The sequence below is a fragment of the Chaetodon trifascialis genome, chromosome 1 (genome assembly GCF_039877785.1).
Source record: "Chaetodon trifascialis isolate fChaTrf1 chromosome 1, fChaTrf1.hap1, whole genome shotgun sequence".
NCBI lineage: Eukaryota > Metazoa > Chordata > Actinopteri > Chaetodontiformes > Chaetodontidae > Chaetodon > Chaetodon trifascialis.
Genome location: NC_092056.1, coordinates 14656573 through 14672592, shown reverse-complemented (window position 1 = coordinate 14672592; position 16020 = coordinate 14656573). Strand labels below are relative to the sequence as shown.

The 16020-nt window shown below is 41.9% G+C and overlaps 2 protein-coding genes across 4 annotated transcripts; both read right to left on the bottom strand.

The window, feature by feature from the left end:
• Window positions 1-787: 787 nt before the first annotated feature.
• Window positions 788-5487, bottom strand: gcshb (glycine cleavage system protein H (aminomethyl carrier), b). The gene is made up of 5 exons (XM_070964809.1): window positions 5303-5487; window positions 4066-4145; window positions 1622-1685; window positions 1390-1521; window positions 788-1224 (listed from the first exon to the last, which is right to left on the bottom strand). Exons 1-5 carry the CDS (start codon window positions 5451-5453, stop codon window positions 1130-1132), a joined length of 522 nt encoding a protein of 173 aa, XP_070820910.1. The 5' UTR covers window positions 5454-5487; the 3' UTR covers window positions 788-1129.
• A 1783-nt stretch (window positions 5488-7270) lies between these two features.
• On the bottom strand, window positions 7271-15742 carry kars1 (lysyl-tRNA synthetase 1). 3 transcript variants are annotated; one of them, XM_070984945.1, is made up of 15 exons: window positions 15276-15373; window positions 14668-14817; window positions 14281-14416; window positions 14003-14168; window positions 13811-13904; window positions 13312-13498; window positions 12339-12464; window positions 12058-12177; window positions 11704-11866; window positions 9772-9945; window positions 9504-9589; window positions 9317-9402; window positions 9114-9240; window positions 8838-8981; window positions 7271-7949 (listed from the first exon to the last, which is right to left on the bottom strand). In XM_070984945.1, exons 2-15 carry the CDS (start codon window positions 14805-14807, stop codon window positions 7875-7877), a joined length of 1824 nt encoding a protein of 607 aa, XP_070841046.1. In that variant the 5' UTR covers window positions 14808-14817; window positions 15276-15373; the 3' UTR covers window positions 7271-7874. The 3 variants fall into 3 exon arrangements, with proteins under 3 accessions (XP_070841046.1, XP_070841112.1, XP_070840978.1); XM_070985011.1 differs by lacking the exons at window positions 14668-14817; window positions 15276-15373 and adding an exon at window positions 15666-15742; XM_070984877.1 differs by having other exon boundaries at window positions 14668-15373.
• Window positions 15743-16020: the final 278 nt, after the last annotated feature.

The window sequence follows — 16020 nt, the reverse complement described above, 5'->3', positions numbered from 1 at the left end:
AGAATGAGGTTAAAAACATTCCCTGTGTGGGCTTTTGCTGTGCTCCACCCTGTCTGAACTTGTTCCTGTGAACACAATAATGAAGACAAAAAGATAATCATGTGTCTTAATCAAACAGCGTTCACATATTAAATCTGTATTTTTACAGCATTGTGCTTCATTATTCTGGAGCAGGACCTTCAGGTGAAGAGAGGTCTAGTGTGAAAAGGCATCAGTATGGAAAAATATGCTGTTTTTTGAATGGGAGGCTAACAAATAGGTCAGCCAAACAGACCTTCACTTTGAGAGGAAAGTATTATGAGGACAATTAGACACGAAATAAATGAGCTCAAAGAAATGTTTCATGAACTGGAGCTGAAATTTCTACTCACAGTGACTTTAAGCACCTGTGACAGTATTTCAGTTACGTATTACAACTCTTATTTTCTCTGATCAGCCTGAGAGTGCAGGTTTTTGTTCAGTCACTGATTCTAAAACACAGCTTCATTAATCATTGATCAACTAGGTTCTGCAATCTCTGCCTATCTGCACCTGAGGGCAAAGGTCAAGGTGTGTGGAACTATTACAAGCAAAAAGAAGCAAGCCCTGTCAGCACATGTGCAGCAACACATGAACATGTCTATAACACATCAGAAATTGGTGCCATCTTGTCACCAACACCATCTCAACGCATCCCTGCATGTTTACTGCAGTTGGCAAAACTCCAAGCTTAATTCAAATTTAAAGCTGCTGGTGAGTTCAAATATATTAAAAAGACACAAAAGAAAGAAAATCACAGGGTCATCAATTCAAATGCAAGGACCAAATTTTATTCAATGAATGTTACACAATACTTACAATCACTTTCCAGTCTTTTACCACATCTGTGCACATTTAAAAATGAAGCAAAGCACCCGATAAAGACCAAATAACACTGACAGATCTTGATATTATGAGCCCTTTAGGTCGGCTAGAAGCTACACAAATCCTAAGCAGAAGATGTTACTCAGGATTTTAAATTATTTTGATAGCACGATTCCAGTATCAAAATAAATACCACAGATAAGAGTGTCACACAAGATGTTAGTAACCCTGCCTACAGGTCTTTGATTGCAGTGACATTATAAAACAGCACAGTGAGTTGAGCGGTTTATTCCAGTGACTTAATAAATTTATCATAAGCAGGTTGGTCCATGAGGCCGTCGAGTTCTTCCGGCTTTTCAATCGTCATCTTGATTAGCCACCCTGAAAAGTAAGAGTGGATATGCTAAAAGCCAGAAGTGTACATGCTCTCTTAACCAAGCAGTTAGATTATTCTGCCTCATCTGCCTTGGCAACAAATCTACTAGGAGAAATTCCTGGAAATCACCACAACACATGGGAACTAGAATAGCGTAACGGATAGCTTACCCTCTGCATAGCAGGCTTTATTCACAAATCCAGGATTCTCTGCCAGCTCTGTGTTGATTTCAGTCACTTCCCCTGTCAGTGGTGAGTAAAGCTCACTGGCAGCCTTCACGCTTTCCAAGGCACCAAATTCCTCTGCAGCACACACAGAGAAAGAGGGACAGATAACACACTGATGGACTGAATTTCCATAGATGAAATATAGAAAAATATGCCGTGTATTCAAGGCTCTCACCCATTTGTTCAAGTCTTTGGCCAACTTCAGGGAGTCCACAGTATACCACATCACCTAATGCTTCCTACAACGAGAAAAGAAAAACTGCAAGAATTACAGCCTACATAAAGAACTATATTACACTGACTACAAGCAATAATCTAATAATGACTTAAAAGCAAATTTGTTATTGCCAACAAATCCCATGAAGTGTTTTCACCAACAACAATAATAATGACAATAAAAATAATAAACAGCTGGGAACTGAAGGTTTTGGTTTATTACTCAAACAGGAGTGAACAGTTCATTTGCAGGGGACTATTTTCAGGGAGGATGAATACGCATCTTGCACAGCAGCAGGGCAGTGTACATGTGACGAAGGAACATGTTAACCAGTGCAACAGTGTGGCTCATTGATGTGTTCTATATTATATATTTGAAATACTTGTTAGTAGTATCATTCCATTGTTGGTTTTGATCTTTCCATTGGATTTGTTAACAATAATGAAAACAGAATGCCACCATACTTATTCTTTACGTGTATCTCGTACGTTACAGGGATATTGTTTAATTATAACAGGCAGCATTGACACTGCCATAACCATAACCCTATGCGTTACATTAACGCTCTGCTTGGACTTCCTTTTGAAAAAACAGTCTGTGCTTCTGTAAAAAAACAGACTTGTGTATATATATTTATATTGTTATACTTTTTACTTATATTTATATTATATTTATATTTTTACTTCTTTAATAGCTTCTTTTTAATAGATGCGTCATGCACCAACCTCACCAAAAGCAAATTCCTCATATGCGTAAAACCGTACTTGGCAATAAAGCTTTTCTGATTCTGATTCATGGAGTCAGGCATGCAGGACCATCAATGTAGACAAAACTAGCACTGAGACATCGAACTAATTCACAGAGCACGTCTCATTTTTCGCTGTTTCAATAGTGTCACAATCTACAGAGATTAGTGCCTCAGAGAAATTTACTGCATGTAACTCAATCATACAGCTAATTACAGCCTGATCAATTATTTTGAAGCACAGGACATGAGACCCAAACTACTGCTGTCACCAACATGTAAAATGCTCATTCAGACACAATAAATTGGAAAAGCTGTACCCATGGATACAGACATAAAATATGAGTGTTTATGTTGGCAGTGTACAGACACACTATCCCAGGCCTTCTGAATTTGTTGCATTATTTAGAGCTTAAGTTCCTTTATTATTATTTATTTTTTGGGCTACATTATAAGGCAGGTAAAATGATGGATGTATTATAGGAGATTGTATCATACACAGTAAAATCTTCCTGGAGCTATCAGTTGTCAGTGAGCCCTTAGTTTGTTGAATCCACAAAGCTTTTTCTAATCTGAAGTCCTTAAATGAGACTTTAAGAAATGTAGCGACTGGTATAAGATTTTCTACTCAGTGATGCGAAGTGGGAAAGCAAACTATTCTGCTCTTCAAGCTATTTCGTGCCTCCTTACACAGCGCGTGGGGAGGGAGACTAACATGTGGACCTCATGTGAATGAATGTAGAAATGTTTCTCTGTACAAGATAATTGGTATCTATCAAATGTGTGCATGATGAACACGTGCAAGACGTGCTATGATTAATCCTACACATTTAAGATAAAGCACAATGATTGATGAATATCTTGAGACTGTAGGAGACTTCATGCATGTTTTTTTAATCATTTTATAACACATTAGTAATTAATTCTATAAAAGAAACATCACTGAGCAAACAGGCTGCCTATTAGCGTTAACTATAGCCAGTCTTCTGAACAGTTTGCTCATTTGTTCTATGACGCTATACTGAGTCCATTCTTTACGTGGTGGATGACCTTTCCCGGCTGCTGTGGGTACACACGGTCGGAGGTTTGCTCAAAGTTCACATTCCCTCGTACAGCATTAGTGATTCAGAGGTCTTGAACAAAGCGCAAACAATAAACATTTGACAATGCAAATAATTTTCGCTGCAGATACCAAATTCCATTAGCAGTGTCATTTTAGAAGCAGAGTTTCTACTCCACGTCTTCACATCACCATCATGCATCACATTAAACTATTATCCCACTGCTAGAACTCTTGACTGGCCAGCAGCAAAGATAAAACCACATGAACTTCTCATTTCAGTGGCTGTGTAGCAAACCTGTGCCAGCTCAGCATGTGATAACAACGCCTAAGACAAAAGACACCTCCCTTCTTTCAAAGTTTTGAACATCTACGGTGCCCGCCCCTGAGATTTTGTGCACACCTCTGCGGTTTGACGGCAATCAATTGCCTCAAATAATGTCCATAAAACGGTACATTGCTGCAGGTGAGGACAAAGTGCAGTCCTGAACTGCGCACGCCGCACGCCTTAGCAAATCACTATTTTTACACTGCCATCAGCAAAGCTCTCAACTAAGTGTGCCATAAATCAGTGATTAGCAAAACCCAACAACCCACCTGAGCATAATTGCTGATACCAACTGTGCCAACTCCACCTTCCACTCGCACCCACTCGTGCTTATCTGTGAACTTAAGGGCTGCGGAGGGAACAAAGGAACAGGTTAGTGTGGAACAGATGGATCAGGATGAACCATGATAAAATACTACTACTAATAATAATTTGGTGCTACCATGAGTTTAATACATAGAGTGTCAAGTGTTCCCACCAGTGTCGAGGGGTATACATATCCAATGAACACGTTACTGTACTATGGACCAAAGCTGAACAGTTTCTTATGCAACACCATGTGATTAGAAGTAATGATAATAATAATAATAATAATAATAATAATAATAATAATCTCTAGTTTACTGATTGCAATGAGACAACTGTCTCCAAGTGCAGTTTTGGATCCTGACAATCAGTGTTTTGACAGAAAAAGGTGGAAAACCAATGACTCCTTATCACACAGTATCTGTTTAAGTCAGATCGGCAATTAAAATAAAAAAAAAAAAGGGGGGGGGGGGGGGGGAGTAAGAGCCTTTTGATTGTGTGCTCCTGCTGTCATCTTTACAACACCCCCAGGAAAGAACCACAATGCCTCAACCACTGCCAGTGCTGGCATCAGACCATGCAGAAAAATACAGGTTTGAACCAGATTGTGAACCGTGGGAGATGCTGATGCACGGCTGGGGACAGCAGGAGAGATGTTTTTCTAATGATTCAACTGGATGAGAGAAATGAACTGAACATTTCACATGGCTGCTGTCTGCGAGGGAGAATGATGAATGAACGACGGGGAAATTATCCAGTTTATGACATGTTAGAGCACGTGCACAAGTGAATTGCATCACACCACGGCTGCCTGTGGCACAGACCCAGAATCATGGCTGACTTTGCTTTAATAAGCTACTACTTGGTGCACGAGACTTGGGTAATTTTATGTCTGCGGCCATTCATTAACATCACAATTTAGAGCTCGTGGCTTGAATGTCTTCCAGTGACATCAGTCGTGTTGTACACTATAGCCAATATAACGTGGCTGCCCAAAGTTTTCGCACTTTCACATCCCCCTCCAAGTTGAGCTCAAACTTTGAGCTGCCCTCCCTGTCGCATTCCTCTGCTCCGCTGTGGGAAAGTGACACAAACTGGTTGAGTGTTTTTCGCCAATTGCGCACAGACAGGAATGTGTGAGCGGCTCTGATGGACCGTAACACCGCAGGCAGCCGTGTTCACTGCGTGTTTCTGTCTTACCTGTGGACAGGGCCGAGGTCGTGCTCAGTGTCCGCGGAGAGCCGCTCCTCCACAGCAGTCGGGTCGCTGAACGCTGCGCTGCCGACGACAGCTGAGGCAGTCTGGGGGAAAAGTTTGCGGAGAGGCACCGCAGCGCCGCTCTCATCGCCATCTTCACTTCGTGTGTGTCCACCCAATAATCCAGTGCACATTACACTTGACCGCGGGGGCGCGCACCATCCAGCTCGTCGCGGGCTCGTGCTCGGGCGGGGGGGGTGTGGGAGGAGGGGTCGAGGGAGGGTGAGTTCAAGTGTGTTGTCTTTAAAAGTTCATTTAGAAATAAACTGCTAATCATAATAACATACCAAGTATCATAGCGGAAGTATCAAAAGTAGAAGTACTTGTTGTGCTGAAAATCTCCTTTCAGACTGTCAGACTCATTTAAGGGAATATTATTCTTGGTGCAGCTAGAGCTAAATCCAAATATTTTATGTATACCGTTGGATAGTTTAATGTACAACAAGATCTAAGATGATGTATGTTTTGCATGTAAAATCCAAATTTAGAAATTAAGTAATAATTACACTAACGCCTCTCTGTTAGTGAGTGAACAGGCACGCTGCATCTGTCATTGAGCAACAGTTTTAAACTGTTCAAAACTGTTTTATTATCTTATAAATTAAATTATTAGTTAAAGCATGCTAATCAATATTTCTCTATTAAACAATGGAAAATGTGAAACGGGCCTCTTAGTGACAAACCCACAGAGAATTAACACCTGACTTTAAAGTTTTGGTCTGGGATCCCAACTCTGTGAGCACACAAACTCATGTAATGCATCTGTGCTCATTTACATGTTGGTGCATTAGCTCTCACTGCAGCCTCAGCATCTTTCCCTTGCAGCTCCAGACAAAGTATTGTATTTAAGTACAGTTTTGAGGTGGTTTCTTCCTCCTCCCTACAAGATCTTGAAAGCTACTGTCCTGCTCCAGAGCAGACACATGTGGACATCCAGCCATCAGTCCAGGTGAGAATTATGTCTCATGGCTGATGACTCTGATACTGTGAAATGAGATCTGATTACACACTGAGCTTTGGTAAAAGAACCATCAAAAGTGTCTCCATGGAGCTTTTTAAAGATTGAGATAAGAACTTCTACACACTGCAGCACCAGAAAAACCAGGCTCAGCCCAATGAGGGGTCTTAATGGCGCTTAGCCCACTCAGTTGTATTCTTGGCCCCTCTGTTTAAGCTTTATGTATCTATAGAAAAATAGCAAAAACAATAAAATGGTTGGCCAAGATACACATGACTATCGTTAAGCTGTAGTTTCAGAACCATGGACAGCAGGGTCGTGTGTAAGGATTTTGAAACAGCAGCCTTATGTTATTGTTATTTAGGCTAAGAAATAGATGAAAAAACACGTCTTCATTCAAAATCTCGAATTCCTCAAGGACCTAGAGTGAGTAATCAAACTGAGCAGGGAATTGAGCCAGCCACTCAGTCACACTGGGTGAGGCTCTGTGCAACACCCAGCTGTCTAGCGATGGGTTGATAGACGATGTGAAGATTACCTTGGCGGCCTGCAGCCTCATAGCCAAAGATATTATCTGCTACCTCAAGCCTGCTTTGAGCTTTGTGGCAGACACCGTGCCTGGAGATGAGATTACATCTGCATGAGGAGCCAGCAGAGGGCGAGGCAGGGTGGAGGTCCTCTCTGCAGAGATTATTACAGTGCCACCTACAGCTACAGAGCCTCCAGAGGAAAAAGGACAAGTTGCTCTCTTGGCTCTGTAAATTGACCAGGAGGAAGATATAACTGCACAGACACAAAGGTGGCATCTAGACTTTTTCATACATTTTGGAACCCGAAGTCAGGAGTTCAGGGGCTGCTAACGTTTTCCTTTCCATGAAACCCTACAGGCTCTTGAAATTTGTAGAATCTTGTTGTGTAAACAGACCATAAACATCACAAGACAATCAACAATGTAGATTCATATGTGTTTAATTCAGACATACCCATGTTTAAACTTCTTGGCAGAGGAATTTGTGTATGGAGTTCATTTTAATAAATCTCAGACAAAGAATACAAGCAAACCTGGTAAAAACAGATGAATATACCGAGGACACTTTAAATATTAGATGTGCTTGAGCTTTTTTAATTGTATATATGGTGTATCTTCTCTGTATCTGGTAGCCAGAATCAAGCACCCCTTGAAGTGTCTTTAACTATATTCAAAAGTATTTCATCCATGTCTGCATACATCAGCATATCACACATGACTTCCTGATTAAATACCATCCATTCACTGTCTGGATGACAACAAACAAACCGGTCAAACAAGAACACACAGCAAATGTTATCGCAAAAGTGTAAGAAATACAAAAGCCAAAAAGAAAGAGCATTCATTGTTTACCAGTCAACCGTGTAACTGAGACAAGGTGATTTCCCTTAATGACAGTGAGGATCTAACAGAGACCAACATTGATAAGACATAAACCCAGCAGGCTCCACTGATGACCACAGTGAGGTAAAGGCTCCAGACGGACTCCTGCACAGATCTGACCGCAGGAGAAATCAGGGGTCATGGCATTAGACAGAGGTGCCCTCTGTGGGCGCTGGTGTCTTGTTGTCGTCAGGCTTCATGGCAGGGAACAGCAACACCTCCTGTGAAAGGACCAAAACGGATTACTCTTACAGCATGAACATAAAAAAAAAAGAGTCCACATCTGCCCTACAGATGTTGACAGATCATGTGGAAAGAGGTTGCTTTCCTGACAATGTTATCTGTCATTGTTTTCGTCTTTTTATCGTGTCTTCTTCTGTTTCATTTCAGTCTGAACACAGTCTACAGGTCTTAAAGAGGACAATGCACTGAGGGAAGGTTCCATGCGGTTGCACAAAGTACATCTTTAGCACCAAGCCGCTTTTGTTTTGAGTCTCCATTTACTGTAATTTGTTAGTTTGAATAAGTTAGTCTTAAATTCATTTGTTGACATCATGTACCTGAAGGAAATATTAAACAATTAGTTTGGAACTGAATAGTGTGAAACTAGTGGCATGTACATGAGTCCTAGTGTGCGTACAGCTCCACAGCACTACAGCAGGTCTAAATCTCCACTGTATAGGTGGGGTGAAATTACCTTACGAGGCAGCTGAATTTACAAGCTCACGCTAGCTGAGATCCCATTTTCCCAGGCTTCAAGTCATGCACTTAGGGCCAAATCACAATCATCATCGTTTTGGACTTATCAGCGTCCTATGAGGAACTACAGGTGTGGTTTAGGTGTGTCAGCAGTGGGAGAAGCCATTGTTCATTTGAATGGCAGCTCCTAAAGAGGTTATCTTCGCTGTTCTCCTGACTGACATCAACAACACTCCTGTTAGGTCACATAGTTCGTTGATCTGATTAGTTAAAGTTAGCTCATGATAGAAAATACTTTTAGTCATTCTGTCAATGACAATGACAAACAGCCTATTTTGTCACTGAGGTATAAGGACTTAATGCTTCATTTTCTCAAGCATCATTGCCACATGAGTGTATGACAGCTTTACCTTGATGTTGTTGGAGTCAGTGAGGAACATGGCAACACGATCGATGCCCATCCCCCAGCCAGCAGTTGGTGGCAGTCCATATTCCAGTGCAGTGCAGAAGGTCTCATCAATGAACATGGCTTCATCATCACCCTCAGCTTTGGCCTGAAAAGCATCCAGCTCAAATTATTGACATGGACTAATATACACGCTCACACTGCAACAGAAAGGAGCCTGAACCTACACAGGTAGACAAGGGGAGAAAAAGAAAACAACAGTTTAGGCTTATATACATACCTTGGCTTGCTGCTCGAACAGCTCCCTCTGTCTAATCGGGTCATTCAACTCTGTGTAAGCATTGGCGACTTCCTTCTTCATCACAAAGAGCTCAAAACGCTCCGTTAGGCCTTTCTGTGATCTGTGCCTGTAACAATTAAGGAAGTGTCAGTATGAACCCCAAACATTGCATTTTAAGATGATAAACATGAGGCGCTTCTCACCATTTTGCCAAGGGACTCATGATTTGAGGGTGATCACAGATGAATGTGGGGTTGATGCAGGTGACCTCAAGGAAATCTCCAACCAACTGTGTGGGAAAAGTCATTAGTAAAAGACTTGAAAGTTAAGGAAAAAAAGAGAAACAGCAGCAAACTGTACAAAAGATTATGATGTTCATCAATAGAGCACCTTGTCAAGGAGGCGTGCAGTGGTTCTAGGTGGAGGACATTCAACTCCTTTCTGTGCGCACAGGTCGTCAAAGAATTTACGCGTCTCTGTCAACAGAAGCATGAAAGAGAAACGTGAGGAAAAATGAGAAATGACTGATTACTGAACAGCAAACCCTAAATTTGTGAAAGACACAACAAGAGAGAGAAAGGGAGAAAGAGACTGTCACAGAGGCAATGTGGAAAATGGAGATAAAAGGGTTGAAAACAGCTTTTGTACAGATTCTCACCTTCACTGTTGTAGCTGTCAGTCGGAGGGAATTTGACTCCCATAATCTTCTCCAGGTCCTGGGTCATGCTCACTCTTTTGAATGGTGGAGTGAAGTCAATCTCATAGGCCTGTCCCTCTGGACCATCGGGGTGATAAGTCACCTTGTACCCTCCAGTGATGTGCTTCACCATTCCTGAAACAAACAGGGGAGGCAGCACTGAGTTTAAGAGAGCAGCTTTCCTGAGTGTCTGACAAATGACAAAACTGCTAAGACTGAGAGAATAAAAGGAGATCAGATTGATATCTGACAATAAAGCATAAATTCTTATTATGGTAACGCCATCCTCAATGGCACAGATATGAATAAATACATTACATGTTATGTGTTTCTATATAACTGTCACCAGCCAACCAGCTCATTACTGCCCTCTTGCAGCTTCATACTAATTATTTTTTATGTAGAATTTTCTCCTAACTGCGTGACAATTTTAGTGAAAAAAGCCTCGACTTTCCACACGTCTGGAGTATTGGAGAAATTTAGGAAGACTTCAACAAACACAGCATCTCTGTCTTTTTCAACCCCAGCTACACACTAAGACAGAAACTGTTGCACCATAAAGACTGCACACCCAGACACAGGAAATGCAACCTCTGTGTGCAACGCTTTGCAGCGAGGAACATATGGTGCATTTCCATTACACAGTTCCAGCTCTACTCGACTCGGTTCTACTCTACTTGGTTTGGTTGAGTTTCCATTACAATTGAGTACTTCATAGTACCTCCTCAACGTAGGCGGGGTCGTCATACCACGGCTGTGCGAAACTGCCATGACGTCAATTTGTACGCGACGCAAACAGAGCTGACAAACAATGGAGGACATCGAGGCGATGTTGTATTTGCTGCTCGGTTTGTGGCTTTTTGTCGAGCAGCCATTTCCCTTGAGTGAGAATAAAGAATAAAGTCAGCGGTTGCTGTTGCCCGGCATTACAATGGAGGGGGCGGGATTGTTTTTCCGGTGTTGGACGTTGCAGACCAGTGACGACACTCTCCAGCCAATCAGTGGCCGACAGGCTGTTGACGTCACACATATAGTATCACTTCTACTCGCTTGGAACCTCGCCAGAGCAGGTACTAAAAATAGTATTGGGTACCAGGTACTATCCCTAATGGAAACACAAAACAACCGGGTAGAGTAGAGTCGAGTCGAGTCGAGCTGCGCTCGTGGAAATTTGGCAATACAGACTTGTTTATCAAGGAAACGAAACAACCATTAAGCAAAGACATGGCTCAACACAGGAGGGTCAGCTCCTCAGGTTGAGACTAAGCAATTTACCTGAAAGACAAGGGACACTCGTTCAAAGACAACAACATACATATTTTGCTATGGAGGACAGAGAGTTTGAAAGAGGACGGAAGGTGACTATTTATGTAAAAACAGAGAAACCATCTCTCAACAGAGGAAGAGGGCAAGGACACCACTTCACACCACCTACAGTGCCAGGAGAAACATTTACACTTGGCCTCGGGTGACTCCAAGGACTGCCGTTACACAACCAGAAGCACTGACGAACCAGGTGGCATCAATGACTTTGATAATGACCTCACAGAGGTTAAACACCAGGGACGCCCCACCAGGCAATCAGAACTGAAGAAACCCGCGGATGAGAGGCAGAAAGTTTTCAGGTTTCCACAGCCAATTCCAGACCTTCACACCTCAGATAGCTCGCTCTTTATCAGTATCGCCTCCCAGAGATAGAGCAATGAATGTTTTCCACCACTATGTCATGGTTCAAAAATAAGACACACTTCAGACTTTTGTTGACATCAGACAAGAAGTCTGCCTATCGTGACATAAAACGAATTGTTTGACAGTTGGACAGTCAAATCCCTGACAGGCAAATGACTGCAAACCTTGATGCAACTACATGGCCGAGGATGTGCACTCACTTACCTGAGAGGAGTTTCTCTGTGATATCCATCAAGTCATAGTAATCTGCATATGCCATGTAGAATTCACAGGTGGTGAACTCTGGATTATGAGTGAGATCAATGCCTTCATTTCTAAACTGGCGACCAATCTCATACACTCTGTCCATTCCACCAACCACAAGCATCTGTGGGAAAGACGTGATGGACAGCATAAATATTTAGACAATAGAGAAATGTAACCATAAAAAAAATCTATGTGTGTCTGTACAAAATAATCACAGGCACAACATTACATTGATACAACAAATTTGTTAAAACAATCTCCCTGGAAGTGATTGATCACTGCGAAGGATGGCTCTTGAGAGTGATGAATTACCTTGTGGTAGAGCTCAGGTGCGATCCTCATGTAGAGGTTCATATCCAGCTCATTGTGGTAAGTAACAAATGGACGGGCCACTGCTCCACCAGGAATAATGTTCATCATTGGTGTCTCGATCTAAGCCATCAATAAACATGACTGAGCAAAGCAAGCTGACAGACTAATTTTAACGGTGTCAAATGTACGAACTATTAGAGAGAGCATTCTTTTATAAAATCTGTATTGTGTATAAACTCAAATTTACATTTGTGGAAACAAACTACAACAACAATGCTTACTTCCAAAAATCCCAGCTGGTCCAGGAATTTGCGCAGGTAAGTGATGATTTTAGCACGAGTTATGAACTTTTGTCTCACGTAATCATTGAGAATCAGATCCAGGTAGCGCTGGCGGAATCGTGTTTCCTTTGAGAAAAAGATTAGACAACGGTGAGAACAAATGTTTCAACAAGGGTTGCTGTTGTTGTAATGACAATTTGTCTTAACACAGACTACTGTGACCAAATTCACAGTAAATTTAACATCACTTTAAAAAGGAGAAGTTTCAAAATGTTTTACTTTTGCGGCATTGCAACCAGGACTGGCTGGTATGAAAAAGAAAGTGTTGAGAGTTTTGAACGTATGTCAAAATCACTTCATTCTTTTTCTTTCTGATCAGAAGAGAAAGATAAAATCATGTGCCCTCATCTGAGAGTACAGTGTCTGAAATGACAACAAATTTTTCAGGTAACGTTATACCAGATAAACTGGAATTTTCCTCTCAGGCTTATACGCTGTTATGGGATCAAACTTTCTCACTGTGGAATTGTCATAACAGGAAAAATCCGACTGCATTATGGCGTCACTTTCTTGTAGGCGTAGGCAGTAAACCATGCATGTTTTAGACATGTGTTTGTCTGTTTGGCCCCTCAGCGATGGCGAGGAGTGGTATCACTTAAAAATGTAATGTCAGTGCATACCCTCTATACCAGGCCATTAGTATGCATCAGTATGCAGCCATCCTGTGTTTGACAACTCAAACTGTTCACTGTGGAGAAATGTCTACCATGCAGTACCACAGTAACAACAAAGCTATGTAGGTTTTTCTTTGCTGTTACTATATAGCAAACCGCTGTTCAACCAGGACCTCAGTTTCAAATGCATGTCCTTTACACTGCAAATGCTTCACAAAACTGTCCCTGCCCTAAATGCATAACAAATAGTGAGGTGTAAGAACTAATGCTTTTACTTTCACTTTTGTGTGCAGCGTTACCTTGTCTTTGAGCCCAAAGTGTAGGTGGGGCAACATGTGCAAACATGGTGACAGCAGGGTCAACTCAATGGGAATGATGCTCAGCTCCCCCTTTTTGGTCTTCCCTGGGTTACCACGGACACCGATGACATCACCACGGCGCAGTTTGTTGTTGATGACCACAAAGTCCTCCTCAGACTTGTAGTTCCTGACAAAGCAAAAGAAGAAATGAATTCACTGCACTCTGAAGTATGGTGTTGGAGAGTCAATGATCTACTACGTCACATTTCACAAGACAAAGATGTTGTCCAATGCAAATAAGTTACATTCATCTTGGAAATGTGGATTTGTGGCAAGTAAGGTGTCTTGTGTCATTGGCTGTTATCAATCAAAATTCATAAAAATGCATGTACTGAGAAGTCAGATGATGGTAGTTACACCCAAAAACCAAAATGCTGTCACAGTAGAGCAAAGCCAACAAATACAAAGTACGTTTTTGACCATGTCTATCATTCTGTACCTTGAGTTCGCCATAACTTGCAACTTGACGCCTTCACCTCGCAGGTCGTAGAAAAGCAGCTTGGCACCAGAAGCCCTCTTGGCATGAACACGACCTGCCAATCATACATTAAGATCAATGGGGAATTTACTGCTGGATTACACTGTACACACCAAACAGACAGTCAGTTTCTGATCATAAATATTCTGGTACCTGATACATTGAGGACAACATCAGTCAGCTGGTCTCCAGGCTGTAGATGGTTGTATTTCTCGATGAACTCTGTGAGTGACAAGTCTACATTATACTTGTGTGGGTACGGGTCTTCTGATGTGCCTTTCAGGTCCTGGATGGCCTGGGAGCGGATCTTGAAGTATTGCTATGTTAGAAAGGAAAAGGCGGGAAGCAGATTTTATTTATACAAAAAGGATCAAAACATTAAGGGTATAATATGTAACGAATGAGGTATAACGACCATAGAAAAAGCTCACGTTTGGATCAAGCGTCTCCTCATCCACATTTTGCGCTGCCTGGTCATTGGATTCCTTCTTTTGCTCCAGCTGCTCTTTGATTTTGGTTTCTTTCTCAGCCGCCTTTTTCTCAGCTTTCATTCGTCTCTTCAGCTCACTGATGAGAAATACAGGGGCAATAAAAGATGAGTCATAGGTTAGATATTGAAGTTTCACCTGGAATTTAATGGCTGTTCAAACCTTAACACCATTCTGGTATGTGAAAATACAGATAAATCAAGGCCATGGCACAATCCACCATAACAGAGATGCACAACAATCTGTGATGCAGAACAGGGAAGGGGACCACTTGTGCTCTGATGACAAAAGGTTGGTTGTTTTTCTCACTGGAATGGAAAAGCCACCAACCTTTTGTCACCTCTCCAACGCTTCTCGCAAATTTGAGGCGGGACTGCAGCTGTACATGGGGTCGCACATTTTAACCACTGTCCTCTGACACCAAAGGCTTGGCACAGCTGCTGCCTGGCTGCTCTGACCAAACACAGCATGTTGAACTACCTGAGAAAGTAGACATAGATGTATCTATACAGATAGATAGATAGAAGGACAGTGTAGAGCATATACAACAACGGTGGTCTCTGGCCGCATGGTAAAACTGGACACTGGTGGGTTTAATGTAACCCTACTGGTCTGCACCAAGACCCGAGCCGAAGCAAAAATCCACACAACGGAGTAAAAACAAAAGATAATAAATTAACTACAACGGTAAACTCGCAGATAAATTGATAACAGACTACCTCAGACAAACGTTTACTTTTACTTTTACTTTTAGTTAGCATGGCGAATGTGTCAAAGACACACAGGGTAAACACCGCGTTGCTGCTAGCAAGTCAAGAGAGTCAAGACGAACGAAGGACAACGCGGTTAGCAAGATGTAACAACTGTTTTGACGCTTTCAAGTCCCTTAAATGCTAACAAAATGCTCTGCTACAGTAACATGCCACAATTGAATGTACCATAGCTTAACACTAATATCTAACATAGGACGAAGAAACCGCACGATTACACCAGCAATAAGAGGAGGACATTTCTTGTAATGTATTTTGGATGTTGTAGTTTTTAAGATAATTAAAAACAATATATCGTTTGACATTGGATCACTTCCACGACTACAGCTACCAGAGACACAAACGAACTGAATCCTGGGATGTGTAGGCTTGTGGTACGTCTCCATATAGAACCCTCACTTCGCTATCGGCATCTGATCACAAGCAACACTTAAGTGCTAATGCAAAGCCAAGTAGAAACGGTCAAACCTCCCGAACCAACATTTCGTTCGGAGGAAACAATACTACGCCAGATGCTGAGAATGGTTGAAATACGATCGAAGACAAGAATAAGCTCACTTTTTGCTGAGTTTCCCTTCGTCCACCGCTGTTACATCAGCCATGTTGAAGACGCCGCGCTCGGAGAGATCAACTGTAGCACACGCGCTGCAAAAAACGCGAGGCGCTTGATGGTGCGTTTGTGAATATCGGAAATCAGACTCTTACAAACGCCAAAAATAAATCTTTAAATTGTCCAACAGCAGATTTTACACAAAAAAGCTAAAGCTGCAACACGGATCAACAGCAAACAGCCCAGACAAGACTTATCCAGGATTCAAGAAACAGCGGAACTGATTGACAAGAACGTCTGCTGACGGATCCCAGGGGGTACTGGTTCATAACTCATAACCATGAAAGCAACGTTTCCTTTTAT

What these genes read in the sequence shown, in the direction of transcription:
- kars1 (XM_070984877.1), bottom strand. Translation starts at nt 14,807, where the DNA reads ATGCTGTGTTTGGTCAGAGCAGCCAGGCAGCAGCTGTGCCAAGCCTTT. An exon ending in ACCAGCTGGGATTTTTGGAA is followed by an intron (nt 12,178 to 12,338) that starts GTAAGCATTGTT and finishes TTGATGGCTTAG; the next exon opens with ATCGAGACACCAATGATGAA. An exon ending in CACAGAGAAACTCCTCTCAG is followed by an intron (nt 9,946 to 11,703) that starts GTAAGTGAGTGC and finishes TGTTTGTTTCAG; the next exon opens with GAATGGTGAAGCACATCACT.
- gcshb (XM_070964809.1), bottom strand. Translation starts at nt 5,453, where the DNA reads ATGGCGATGAGAGCGGCGCTGCGGTGCCTCTCCGCAAACTTTTCCCCC. An exon ending in GTATCAGCAATTATGCTCAG is followed by an intron (nt 1,686 to 4,065) that starts GTGGGTTGTTGG and finishes TTCTCGTTGTAG; the next exon opens with GAAGCATTAGGTGATGTGGT. An exon ending in CCAAAGACTTGAACAAATGG is followed by an intron (nt 1,522 to 1,621) that starts GTGAGAGCCTTG and finishes TGTGTGCTGCAG; the next exon opens with AGGAATTTGGTGCCTTGGAA.